Source organism: Corvus hawaiiensis, chromosome 8 (genome assembly GCF_020740725.1).
Source record: "Corvus hawaiiensis isolate bCorHaw1 chromosome 8, bCorHaw1.pri.cur, whole genome shotgun sequence".
In the NCBI taxonomy this organism is placed as follows: domain Eukaryota; kingdom Metazoa; phylum Chordata; class Aves; order Passeriformes; family Corvidae; genus Corvus; species Corvus hawaiiensis.
This window is the reverse complement of record NC_063220.1, coordinates 13,846,351-13,860,219: the sequence shown is the minus strand read 5'-3', so window position 1 is coordinate 13,860,219 and position 13,869 is coordinate 13,846,351. Positions and strand designations below refer to the sequence as shown.

General features: G+C 45.6%; 1 protein-coding gene across 4 annotated transcripts in view; it reads left to right on the top strand.

The window, feature by feature from the left end:
- FBXW4 (F-box and WD repeat domain containing 4) overlaps positions 1–13,869 on the top strand; it is a 60,839-nt gene that overhangs the window by 16,591 nt on the left and 30,379 nt on the right. For all 4 annotated transcript variants that reach the window (XM_048311402.1, XM_048311404.1, XM_048311403.1 and 1 more), the window contains exon 5: positions 1,771–1,865. In XM_048311402.1, the coding sequence (XP_048167359.1) occupies positions 1,771–1,865 (95 nt within the window). The remainder of the gene's footprint in view (positions 1–1,770; positions 1,866–13,869) is intronic.

The window sequence follows — 13,869 nt, the reverse complement described above, 5'->3', positions numbered from 1 at the left end:
GTTTAGGAAACTCTACACAGATGTTTCACCCGTGTCCTGCTAGCATGGTGCAGTACCTGTGGCATCTTCACAACCAACCACTTGTTTCATTGTTGGAAGTGGTTGCTGTGTGTTGAATAAGTTGGTTTTTGCTCTGGGTAGGCTGATGGGTACTCTTGGTCCCTGGTTTATATCACAGAGCATTCATGGAGGTAAGATGAAAACCAGCCAATTCCTGTTTTTCAAGAGGGGAAGTTGAAGCAAGGAAAGACTTAAATGTCTCTTTCAAGGTTTTATAGGAAGTGTGTGGAGCAGCATGACCTGATCTATTTTTCTTGGTCCCTCTGTACAGATGTACTCCTGAGTAAAATCACTTCCAAGTAAAGCAATGTTCAGATGCAAAAGGCAATTCTGGGGTTGCTCTTTGCCTACTGGGAGCAAGGCCTTGATGCTGCTTTGTCTCACACTTTAGCAGTGCTGCTCCTCTCTGGTCGTGGATCCTCTTTTCTGGGAGAGTGCCTTCTTGCTCCTTCTCTGACAGCTGGAGGACAGACATCCCCGACCTTGAGAACAAATTCCTGAAGGCCAGAGGGGAATTTCAAGCTGTTTTTCTTAGAGCTAGTGTGAGATCTTGCCCACCCAGTGCTCCCCACAGCATATACTCTGGGGATGTTCACCTCTTATTTTTTATCATCTCTTTTGTAGGCTGTCTTGTTTGCGTGAATGAGACCCTTGGAGGGTGGAAGGGAATCCCTACCAACCTTTTAAAGGGGCTCTTAAGTGTCTAAGCTATTGAGGGCTCTGCTGAGTGTTGATTAGGACTAAGCCCTGAAGAGCTGCTAATGTACATTCCTGTGTGATAGGCAGCAGACAGTGTGCTCTGAGCAATATTTTTAACCTGTAGGAGATAGGGATGCCTTAAAGGAGTTAAGCTTTTCTGTTGCTTTTGCTGACACTAGGTGCTAAATTCCCCGCTGACAAGAATAGCCTGCAATCTTGGGCATTATCAACAAACAAACAAATAGGGCACTCCCCGCTTTGAAGTCTTGAAGTGAAACATTGGGGGTTGGTTACAGACTACTGGGGGGCTTGAGTCCTGTGGGCCAAGAATGATGGCAAGGTGGAGAAAATGGGGGCCACTAGCAGAGGCCCCAGCAAGAATTTGGGGGCCTTTATTAGGGCCCAGAAACAAAGGGGTGGACTGGTGGAAGGAGATGTGCATGTTTGCACTGTTGGGGGAGGGAAGGAATTCTCTCACATTTTTAGTGAGCAAGGGGGGCCAGTTTGAAAACAGCCTGGGGTACACTTGAGAAACTTGGTCTAAAGGAGGGACTTATAAAAGAAGATTATTTTACAGGCTGGTGAATAATTAACTTTATAGCTAACATTAATGGAAAATTTTCAGGGATGCTACTAAGTCTTCCCACACTGTTCAAGAAAACAGATTTGAACAAATCCTAATTCTCATTTGTTTAACTACAGAAGATGAGGAGTTGAGCACTTCTTGAGTCTTGCCCCTAGAGAGCAAGTGGTGATGGGGGTGCTCTCTCTGTTACCAGTGGGGTGGAAGGTCATACTTATAAGCTGAATCTTTGTGTGATTTCAACTGCTTGTTTCTGCCAGCAATTGAAGGCTCTGCTCCCCAAAAATAAGTAATTGGAATTCTGGGAGAAGGTCTCAGGGAAGGTAAGCATGGCAGTTTGGGCAGCTCTTCTAGTACATCATTAGCAGCATGCATCCTACCTTCTGCTATTTTGGGTGATGTGGCATAACACGCATCTTTCTCTTTAGGTTTGGTCCCTGTCCGTGGGCAGAGTTGGTCAATGTCTACATACAGTGCAGACAGAGGATCGAGTGTGGTCCATTGCTATCAGCCCATTATTAAGGTAACAGATCTCTTTATTCCAAATTTCCAGCAGAGAGAAGTAAAGGAGTTGGATAGGCTGTGTGTCCACAAATCTTTCTGAGGCACCAATGTGACAACTCAGGGACTTGATTTGTGTGGAGGCTGATCAGGTGCTTGTGCCTGCAGCAGGAGCTCAGTGAAGAGTATGTGGTCTTTATTTCCTATACCAGTGGAGTGATCCGCTCCTAAGGAGGCCGTGAAGGTGGCCCTGGGTTCCTTGTAGTGCCTCAGGTGGGACCTGTTCATTCTTTCTTGATGAAGGAACGCTGACTTGCTAATTAGAAACAGTGAACTGGATCCTCTTGAGATTTTCTGTGCCGAAAAGATGCTGACTTGTATTCTCATTCTCTGGCAGAAGAGATGCTGAGCAAAAAGGTCCCTGCTTGAGAGCTGCATGCAGTGGTTAGAACTCAGTTTTCTTTGAACATGTTGAACTGGCAAAGATGGAGTTCAGGGATGTGGTTTTCCAGCCTCTGTTGCCTGTAGCTCCAGGCTTCTAGTGCAGGCATAATGCTACAGTCCAACTTCAGCATGGGAGACAAGGGCAATACATATACCAGTGTCTTCCAGGGTGTTTTTTAAAGTGCTCCTGTTCCTGAGGAAGTGAAAATCTGAGAAACCCTCGCCGTTAAAATCTTAAATCAACGAGCAATGATCTGTCTCTGTGGTTCCCTGTTAAACTGGTCATCTGCATGCAAGAGAGGTTCTTCCTCAGCATACCTCAAGGAAGAGGGGAGGAGGAGCTACTGTTGCTGCTCATGTGATGTCTGCAACTACTAAATTTTAGGCTTGTGCAAAACCACAATACTGTCCACAACTGCTGTTCTTACTAGATTTCCAAGCTTGTTTTGCAGGCAGCAGAAACTTAGTGGTACGGAGCTAATGACTTTATCAGGGAAATGACACTCCAGGCTTGCTATGATTTTGCTGTTCCCTTGTCCCTTTGCTCCAAGTGTTTGAGACAGACTGTTTTTGAAGAAGTGCCCTGTGCGTTAGTGCCGCTGCAAGATGTGATGGAAGCCCTGTGCTGCAAGGGTCCCTTTTCTGGCAGACAGGCTCTAGCTCAGGCACTGTGGCTGGTTAGAGCCCAGTGGCATGCTGCTTCCTACTCATAAGTGATGACCTACTGCCGTGGCCTCTTGTCAGGACAGTGTTCCTCTCCCTGGTGTGCACGCTTGTGCACACTCTCTGTCACAATATTTGCCCTCAGTCTCCCCACCCCCCCTTTCCTTCCTGCAGGGTGATAAATTGGAGGTGGTGGAACAGCTACCCCATGAACAAGTGGGCTTAAATTGTGTACTCTCATTTTTTTATGAGTCTGTGGACTGTACCAGCCTCTCCCACTAGCCCACTCTACTGCAGCCCCCCTTACACCTCCATATTTTAGGGAGGGGGGTGTGGAGAATTAGAGCCAATTAGCCACATCATTAATTCTTCAATTTGACGGCTGATATAGCAGGGCCTGAAACACGCTGCTGACCTCGTATAATGGGAACTCTGCTCCTTAACATATTGACGATGGGAGAAGTTAATTAAAATTCCACAGAGAGAAGGTGTCGGCTAACTTATAAACCTGTCGCTTCTCAGAACAAATCGCAGCCATCCTAGAAGAGAGAGAGGATCAGAGCAGGAGGGCATGTGGTGGGGGTGGGCCAGGGCAAGGGGCAGGGGAGATGAATTTTTCACTAATAGGTTTTATTACTTGTTGTCTAATGAGGGCGAGTATCAAAAAGATAATATCTGGTTTCTAGGAAGGTCTGCTTTGGGGAACTCTGTGGTTTCTGTTTTATTTGCAAGAGCCCATATTTCACCCATATGCATTCCCTATGCAATTGTGTCAAGCTTTTCATCTCTTGCAGTCCCCATCTTTCTAGTCAGGGCTTGGATCCGTTTGTTCCTTAGTGAGACTGAACATGGCCTATAACTTCCACTTCCTCCTAAACACTTAATGTGCCCTTCTCATTCTCCTTTCTCAGTTGTGCTGATGTAAACTGAGATCTCCTCCATAAGGACAGGTAGTTCTCCTGGTGTAGAACTGCTGGAGAATCAGGCTCCAACCACCTAAGTATTTTGGCCCATTGCTGCTCAGAACCCACTAGCTGTTTCTGCTATGGACACACAGAGATCAGAAACAGCTCAAAGCAGTTGTGTGCAGTGGGGTGGGAGCAAGGAAGACTCCTCCAACTCTAGCCGTTCAAAATTGCTTTGGGGAGGCTATAGTTTCCTGACCTGGAAGTTTGCCAGGACTGAGACACTAGAGTACTCAGGGTTGTATTCTTACTGAACTTCAGCTGTTAATGGGCTGAAACTTTTTGTCTTTGCAGTGATATCTTCCTCTGTGTGAAGCTTCTTACAGAGTATCCCATATGCTTCTGACTCACAGCTGGGTTTTTTTCTGTGCCTGCTTGTAGTCCTGCACTGCTGGACAGCTGCTCTAGGGGACAGTGCCTGTACACTCAAGCTAAATGTTAGGGACTTGTGTTCTTGGAGCACAGCTCCTCTGGCTTCAGGCATTTTTTCTTAGGTATCCTGCTTTGATTTGTCCATAGTTTCCCTGTGTCACTACAGAAGTCATCCTGTAGATGTACGGAGCTGGGGGAGGAGGCTTCCTTGTTCTTTGTGTAGTGGTGCTGTTCTGGATGGTTTTAGGGTCTGCAAACAGCATGATTCCTATAAGGGAGATTAAGTAGAGGAAAAGGTGGTAAAAGGGTACCAAGAGTATTGGATTTTCTGTGCAGGGAAAAACTGTGCTTAGTCCTTTATATAACTATTTCAGCCATGGAAGTGTCTTGGCATCCATGTGTGTTGTTGGAACTTCATTGCTCTGGGGATCCCTAACAGTGCCCTGCAGGGTAGTGGGGATTGGAGGGCGTTGTGTTCATTCTGCGTTTTCACCGAGTCTTCTGCAAAGTTGTGATGGTCGATGTGCTTTGGATAGCAGGTCACACACTGCGTGTCACGTAAGTGACTAGAGAAGAGTCTGAGAGTGTCCTTGAAGTAGGATACTTAAAATAAGGGTATCTCAGCTTCCTTCAGTGACTGGTTTAATTGCTCTCCAAAGCTGTCCTTCTCCATGGATTAGTAAAATGCTGTACTTTGCTGCGTACTCTAAACTACGGTTCTTAGCTGCTCATAATCCTCTTCTCCCTGAGTTCATTTGCCTTTTGAACTCTGCATCACGCAGATGTTAAACTTTCATTTACTGCTGCTTACTGCAGTGACTTATGTGTGCTCAGGGACCAAGGCAAGCCTAAGTGCAGTGGACCAATTCAAATGTGCAAAGTGAGGCAAACTCAGGAGTTTCTGGTATAGCAGTGGTACCTTCATGCTTTGTGGTTCCCTGAGGTGGCAGTAGCCAGGGAAGAGAAGGGAGCAGTGTACACTGTAAACTGGAGGGAAAAGAAAAGAAAAAAAAAAGTGGACCTTCATGTTAAGTTCATTATTAATCTTGGATCCAGATTTTTTTTTTGGTGTTGAATTAAAGATTACTCAGATCTAAGCTGGCTTCTCCTGCCAGGTCTGGCCACTGGCATTTGCTATTTTCATTTAAAAAGTTTTAAATATTTATCATGAGATGCTGTACTTGAAGTGTGTCGGATTTTAAAGCAAGAGAAGATGGAGGCACAAAAATGGTTTCCTATGTGCAACTGTAGATGAGCAGGAGGATGCCAGGTTTCAAGTGTAGACAGAGAGCTAGGAAACCCTTGGTACATTTTGGGGCAACATCAGGCAATCGTAAAGTGCCCTATTGTGACAGAGACATGCTTTGGGTGTGTAAGCCCAAGAGACAGTCTCTTCTTTTCTGACTGTGTCATTAGTCTGCTGCAGTAGATGACCTCTCCTCATGGATGTTGCCTTGGTGAAGTGCTGCTTAATTCCAGAGAGCAGGAAAGTTTGTACTGAGGACTAGCTATCTGCATTGGATGCTTACTTTAAAGGAAAATAAGTATTTATGTGAGCAGTGGAATTTAAAAAGCCAGGCTGGCTCTCCTGTTCATGCAGTGTTGTAGTTGAGACCTAACTCCTCTATTTGAACACGCTGACTTTAACCTAATTGCCTCTCCCATGGATTATCATGAGGAATTAATATCTGAGGAGATCTCTGCTCCTGTGGACAACCTCAGGCAAATTGTAAAACATACCCCAAACTCGCTGGGGAAAGGAAGGAAGAGAAAGGTTACTGACAGGCAACTTTACTGAATGGGCCTCTCTTCCGTTGGGAGCAATCAAAATGATTAATTTTGAGGGCTTCTTTTTAATGGTTATCTAGAAACTTTTTGTGAAAGTGTAACAATATGATCTTGCAGATTTGCCTTAGAGCAAAACCACCCACTTGAATCAGAGTAACTTTGCAGTGGTTTTAACTGTGCAATTGAAGCCCTAACATGTAGAAGTTAAAATGTTGGCTAATGTTCTCCCAATCCTCATTTCTTCCTCCAGTTTTATCTGCAGATTTCCCCTACTGCATATCAAGATGAGCTGTTGACCGTAGTGGTGCTCTGTTTTGACCTAGCTTTGTGCAGTTAACCTCCCTAAGTCTGATAGGACTTGGGAGAAGTAACTGGGTTTTGTTCGGGTTTGTGCACTGCCAGCAAAACAGCCGGCAGCAACAGCTCTGCTGTCCTTGGGGATCTTCCTAGAGCCTGGTCGGTTTGAATAATTGAGCGGAGACTCTGACCTGCAGCTGTTTCTTAAGCGGGACAGGAAGAAGCTGCTCAGCTGTGAGATCCCAGAGTGGACGTGCAGTGTTAGTGGTGGCATTAACTACCATCTTTTACTGACCTCAGAGGGTGAGCTGGATGTGGGTTTCTAGATATATGCAATAGTCATAACTGACTTGGTGCTCTTTCACCCTAAAGCTGAAGAGCAGGAAATGAGTATCAGTTTCTCCCCTCTGGAGCTAAAAAGACACCTGTGTCTTATCCATTTGCCCTGACTGTTCCCTTGATGTTGGGAGGAAGAAGACTTTGTTTTACCTTCTTTAATTGTGAGATAATGACTCTATTTAGTGTTCTTCACATGGGTGAACACATGAACACTCATGTGTCCTTTCCCTCTCCTCTAGAAACAAACATATATGCAAACATTTCTGTAGACTGAAAAACTGCAGCTTAACCTTTCTTCACTTCAATTTCTTTCCTTTGCCCTCTAAAGCTCACATGATTGATGACTTCCTCCCTTTTTGTCACTTTTCGCCAATACTCTAATGTATATATTTTCTGTGACTGTGTGAATTGGCTCACTAGTGATTGTGGGCAGGTGAGCAGGTTTTGGGAGGCAGTAGCTGACTGAGTTGGAACCCAGACATCTGTTTCTAATCGTGTTGAGCTGTGTTGCACAATGAATTTTTTTCCCTCCCCCTGCAGTTTTTTATCATCTTTCCCCTTGCTTGAGGGGAAAGTCTGTCTCAGAAAGCTTGGAGGAAGCATCTTTCTTGTGCTGCCTGGTTTGCACAGGAGAATCCGTGACTGTTTAATCGATGTGACAGAAGAAACTTAGTAGAGGGGGCTGGCAACCTTATGGTTTGAGGTTTCCATTTCCAGTTTGTGATTGTTTTCTCTTTGCTTTTTAAAGTCGCAGGGGGACAAGGTAACTTCACCAGACCTTGGCTGCTATTTACCTTCGCTCGGTTGTGCAGTGTGCCTTTGTTTTTCCACCTTTGATCAGTGTCCTGCCAACAGATAATTTAGCAATTGCATCCTAGGGTGGAAGTGTGGAGTTAATGTTAAAATTAGGGTTTTTTTCCTTTCCTTACTTCTGTGGCTGATGGAGCAGAGAAGAGGAGAGGGGAGGTGAAGGGGGCCATAAATTCTGGACCTGGTGATTCTGTTCCTTGTAGAGAAATGAAAGCCTCTGATGTCTCTTCAGCACTTTCATTAACATTTAAATTAAGGGTTTGTTTTCTAGGCGGCTTCAGTCGCAACCCTTTCATAGTCTGACGCATGGAGGTCGTTCTCTCTTTTTCTCTCTCCCTTTTTCCAGCTTGCATATCAGTGTACAATAGTAATCACTGCTGTATTTTTTTTTCTGATCTCTCAGGAGGGCAGCGACCTGACAAGCTGTACCAGAGGTTCAAAGAGAAACAGAAACGGAGTGCAAAGGTAGATGAGCAGGAGGATGCCAGGTTTCACTCCTACAATTAGAGTGGTGTCTGTTCCCTCCCCGCCTTTCAAATGACTGCTTTTGGGGGTGGGAAGGGACACAGAGGGATGGACCTTTCTTGCACGGTGAGAGCCCCAGGTGCAGATGCCTCTAACCAGGCTCAGCTTCCTCTGTTACTCCTCCCAGATGAGGCCGGACAGTGTCACTCAGAGGATGCGAGCTTATGCCCTGAGGTGGGAAGTGAAGCTGTAGTGTCCTAAGATAGCAGCCTGGCCCTTCTAAAGGAGTGTTGATTCACTCTGAGGACAGCAGGAGACTGGTCCTCAGCCTGCCATTGGCATTTAAAAGGAGAGCGATAGTGGAGGATATTGCCCTGAAGTAAAGGCAATATCTGTCTTTTGTGCTGCAGGGCTTAAGTAATGGCTGCTCTGAGCACTGCAGTTTACAGTGTCTGAAGTGTCAGTTTGGATCTTGGCTTACAACGACCTAAACCAGACCATGCCTAGCCATAGCTAAGCAGTTTTTGGTATAGGAGCAGTTGGTTCAACATCAAGAAGAAAAAGCCGTTTTCCACCTGCTTCAACAGTTGTGTAAGAGCTAAGGAACAAAGGGACAGTTTTAGGAATGTCAATGACTTGCAGTGGAGAAGCAATGTAGTAGGATTTGTGTAAAGACTTGGGTCTTTGTCCCAGAGCTCTTTTGGAATCTTCCACTTCTAATCTCTTACCCAGCTGGTCACCACTGGTAGGCTGTTACCTTCTGCAGGCTCTCTGACAGGAACTGTGGGGCTCCAGTAGCACTGCACTGGTATCTTTTAGCTAAAAGACAGAGTAAAATGAGCCAATGCATGAGCAGTGTTTAGCATAAAGAAACTTACAGCTTGTGACTGTTACACTTTTCATGACTTCACTCTACTACCCCCCCAAATTTGTTTTCCTTTCACTATGACCTTCATCTAGGTGAGCTTTGAAGAATGCCAACAGGATGAGAGCAGCAAGCTGGCATGGGATCAGGAATGATATTCTCTGAATGACAGTAGATATGGTGCATAAAGAAGAGTGCCAAAGATTTCTGTTTCTTCAAGACTGATCATAAGTGGTGGCCATGACTTATATCATGTGGCTCTTCTGGAGGACCTAATTTAAAGTCACACACTTGCAGAAGCATCCTATATGTGCTGAATAATGTTCCTGGTACAGAGTTTGGATTTTTTTCTTTCCTTTTTGTGTGAACTATCACAGACTGTAGTCTGTCATTTCTTGTGTCACTTGTCAGCTTGAAGTATTGTGTTCTGAGTGTACAGTGATGACTCAGTGAGTGATGCAGAACAACTTTTCAGAGGCAGTTGATCTTGTCCATATTCCAAGTGCTCTGGAGCTGTGTGATGGGATGTGCTTCTCTGATCCCATCTGACCCATGCTCTAATTGTCTTGTGCCCATCTCATTGTTCTGCCAGTGCACATGGGTCCTACCTCTTCTCTGTGTAGTCCTAAAAACTGCCACCGTCAAAATCATCTTGGTTTCTTCATCCAGTATCATGCAAGGGGGAGTCAGGATGTCTGCTCTGCACTGCTGGCATCTGTCCACTCTTCCAGGTGCTTCAGCTTTTGGAGACTCAGAGATTCACATCCACTGAGTTTTTCTTCTTCAGGACTCACTGTTGGATGGTGCTGACTGTGCTTAGTGAAACCCACAGCCTGCGCAAACCGAAGATCTCAGGAATGGGAAAAAGGATGCTTAGTATTTGTCACACAGTGTCCTCGATCATGGCTTCTGAGCCACCTCCAGTGTTGCTCAGTCTGTAACTTTTCAATGAGGAGTGCTTTTAATTTAAGCTCTCCTGAGGCTGGATGCCAGCATGGAGCTCTGCTTGGCTGCCCTAGTGGTACTTGGGGCAAGTGTGCTGCAGCACTAGCTGGGGTAACTCCTACTAATTCTCTGTGGAAGCTCCACTGTATTTATGGGTGGAGAAGGCAGGGGGATGCTTGCTCTCCCACCTTCCCCCATGTTGTCTCAAAAGTCCTTGGTGCATCTTTGATTAGGTGTAGGTCAAAAGAATTTCCACATCGTGACCTTAATAACTGGGGTTGATTGGCAGGCAGTCTGCGGAGAGGGAGCAGCCTGTTCCTTTCATCTCCCTTGGTGCCGTGCTGGGACAATGGGCCAGCATATTTTCCTTGTTGTTCCTCATTTGAAAAGGGTCTGGTATCTCTACTAGGTACCTGTGACATGGGGGTCTTGATTGGGGTCTCATAAAGGGCCCTGTCACTGTGTCCAAAGGCCAGGAATACAAAGGCGGTCAGTGGGTGGGGGTCTCAGCTGACCACTGAAGAAGGGAGGGGAGGGTCCTGGAAGCAGTGGAGGGAGAAGCAACCCCTGATGGGAGACCTTAAAGGGGGGAGGGGGGGAGGAGGCGGCCCATTTTTGTCCCAAACTCATCAAGCACATCTGCAGAATTGTCCCAGCCGCTGCCTCCCAGTTTCAAAAGAAAATGATCGTTTGATAAACCGTCCTGATTCACCACTTTCTCACAAGGGAGGGAGACCCACCTTTGACCTCTATGATTTCACATTGGGCCCAGCTCCCCCCCATCCAATTGCTGGAGAAACTTTGAAATGCATCCCTTGTGCTCCTTTTCCTTCTCCCTCTTTCCCTTTACTCTCTCTTCCCCCCTGCTTTTTTTTTTTCAGTCCCCCTCCTCCTCTTCCCACCACCCCCACCTTCCCCACTCTCCTGCTTTGTAGAAAAGCAGGCATACTGCTTTGGAGTTTAGGCAAGTAATTAGTAAAATCTTTTCTGCAGCACAATAAAACCACAGCCCTTGGCCTGCATATTCCCACAATTTACATACTCGCGGGCATTCGAGAAAACAAGTGGTATTCCCAGTGCATCGTTGCCTATGAAAATCATTTGGAAGGCAGGGAGGGGAGGGTGCTGAGACCCACTCGCTCCTGCAAGCTATAGGAATGTGCATGAATATATTAAAATGTTTTCACACAATGCTTGTATTTTCCAACGGGAAGAGGCATCTTCTGGATGAAAGGCAGCTGGCCCAGACACAGGCCTCTTCCGAACACTCTTTCCCACTCAGGGTTTGTTTGCATGGACCAGATAGAGAGGGGCCTGGAGGGGGAGGAAGGGGCAAGGCTACTATTTATGAAGAGTAAATCTTTGTGTGTCTCTTACCCGCTCCCCATTTGTGGTCCCAGAAAGTAAAATTATGAGGGAATTGTGTCTGCAGAGGGGGCAGGAAGGGAGATCATCAGGAGTTTCTGCAAAAGCTTTTGGAGGCATTGCAAATGTAGAGAGGAAATAGCTTGTAATGGAGCATATAGTGCTGTGACCAATGGGATTCAGTGGCTGCAGCAGGAAATGACTGAGAGGGAGCTGACTATCTTGAGCAGTATTAGCAAAGTGCCTATTAATAACAGAAAACACTCTTGCAGCACTTTTCCAGCTTCATCTTACTGTCAAGAACTCAATGCTCAGTCTGGGCAGCGTGTCCAGCTGTTCTCCTCCTTTTTCCACGAGGGTGGTTGTTCCAGGCTGTGCCACTGGTGGAACCCAGCAGTTTCCAATCCTTTTCAATCAGGGGCCACTTAGCTGCCTTTCCTCCAAAGAGATTCTCCAGGCACTTTCAACTTATAGGACGTTGACAACAGGTGTGTGGTGAAACTTGGTCTAGAGAGTGTAGATCATTGATTTCCTTTCTAACAGACAAGAACTGAAGGAGAAAATGGAAGTGAAAGGAGGGAGAGGCTGAACACAAGTCCTGAATGGCTTGGCTTAGGAGCAGGGTTTGTATGTAGGGAAGACCATGGGTTCAGCTCCAGGGATACTGTTTTATTTGAAAATATTGGGGCAGGCTGCAAAGAGGCTTTGCTTGGAGGTAGGATGGTGGCTGCATTTATTTATTTTTTTTTTTTCAGTTACAGTCTTTTGGTAAAAAAGCCCTTTGAAATTTCTGTGGGAAGTGGTGTGGCACCAGCAAGGTCATCTAGATGCCTTTTCCTTATGTGGTGTATACACAGCTCTTCTGGGTGGGTAACTTGTCCAGATGGGTTTTATCCTGAGGATTTACATGTCTGCCCAGGCACAACCATGGCATCACAAATTTATGGATGCCATGAAGCGCTATTCCAAGGCCCACACTACCCATCTGAAGTCTCTGGTCTCCTGAAGGAATTTGCAGAACACAGGCTCCCAGAACAAGGCATAAGCCATTTAGAGAGAAGTGGGAAAGCTTTATTGAGACTTTCTCCTCAGCTGAGCCAACTCTTCATGTCCTTTCTGACCAGACTCTCCCTGTGAGAGATGAGAGAATATGTATTCCCCAGACCTACAAGGAGCTAAACAATTTAGAATCTCAAAACCTTTTGCAAAAGAGTATTCTTGCATGGCAGCTGTTCCTAAAATGCATCTGCAGAAGAAGCAAAGCTCTGTAATGCTGTTGCTCCTGGCTGGCCTGCACTGGTCATACTGGTGTTGGTCATGGTGCAAAGGTCTCTAACCTTTTGTTGGAAACAACCAACAACCCAACTTGCAAGAGGGCTTACTTCTTATTTTTAATTATTGTCTTCCCAATTCCCTGCTCCTCCCCTTCATCTTTCTGCATTTCTTAAAGAGGCAGTGGAGGGAAAAAAGCTTTGGTTTTTGTTTGGGAAGGGGGTTAGGAAGGGCGACATGGCCCCTGCAACCTCTCATAGGGGTGTCTTGTCAGGGCGCGGCATGGAGGGCACAAACAGATCATAACCTTTAAATGAAAATGTGATGGAGGGGAGAGATGAAAGCAGTGAAACAAATTAGATACATCTAGAGGGGGTGCTCAACTGGAGAAAATTAGCATTTCTTCCTAATTGGAGTGCAGGGCATTCCATCACAGGGTTTCATTACAAGGAGGGAAGCACTGGGCCTCTTTGGGGGATTCCCCCCTGCCCTCAGTTTTTCTAGAAGTAAAAAATACATTTGGGAGAGAACTGCGAAAAGTACTGAATTTATGAGAGTGAATGTTTCAGACTGCTGCAGGAGGAAGAATTATAGTGAAGCACTAGTTCTTTGCTTATTAAGACAAGAAAGTGATGATTGTGTACAAATGAAGGCAGTTGCTACTCCTAGTTTTCCTGAAGGAAACTAAAAAGTATACAGGAGGCTACAGGTGATGGTAATTTTCTGATTCAAGTACTTGCTGAATCAAATTTCTAGACTATCCAAAATGCACTAGTTTGTTTGAAGCAAAGGGATATGTTTTTGATTATGGTCAATGGAGTCAATTCAAGCCTGTTTTATACTGCATATCAAGTCCGTGCTGTGCAAAACACTTGTTTAATGCATGTTTGCCTGATTCTACCTCTAACTACCTCTAACTAGTGCTGTTGTATCCAATAGAAATTTTTATATATCCCTGGGAAGACAATGGCCAACTTCCAGCACAGAGTGTCTGGTGGCTGTTCTGGGGCTTGTGCACAGCTTTGTGATCCAAATAGCTTGTGCCAACTTGAGGAACAGGCAGACATGGATGTGCTTTATATGTGCATCTGTATGTATGAATGGATGCAAGGAGTAACTTAAGAGGCAATTCAAGGGACAAGGTTTTACATAGCATTTCCTGGTTAGAAGTAGAGGGGGACAGTTTCTTTTTTCCAAGCATGGATTGGATCGTTTATCAGTTAGTGCTGTCAGGAAAGGCTGGGGGGAAGAGGAGAAGGGGGAGGAAGAAGAAGAGAAAAGCATACCTTCTTCAGGTGTGTGGTATGCTATGTATGTTGCTCTGCCAATCTACAGGTACAAACTTTTCTGTTCCAGCTCAGGAGAGGGAATGTATGAGCATATCAGTATGGATCGTCGGAAACTGCTGAAGGAAGGGTTCTGTCTGCAGAGAAGGT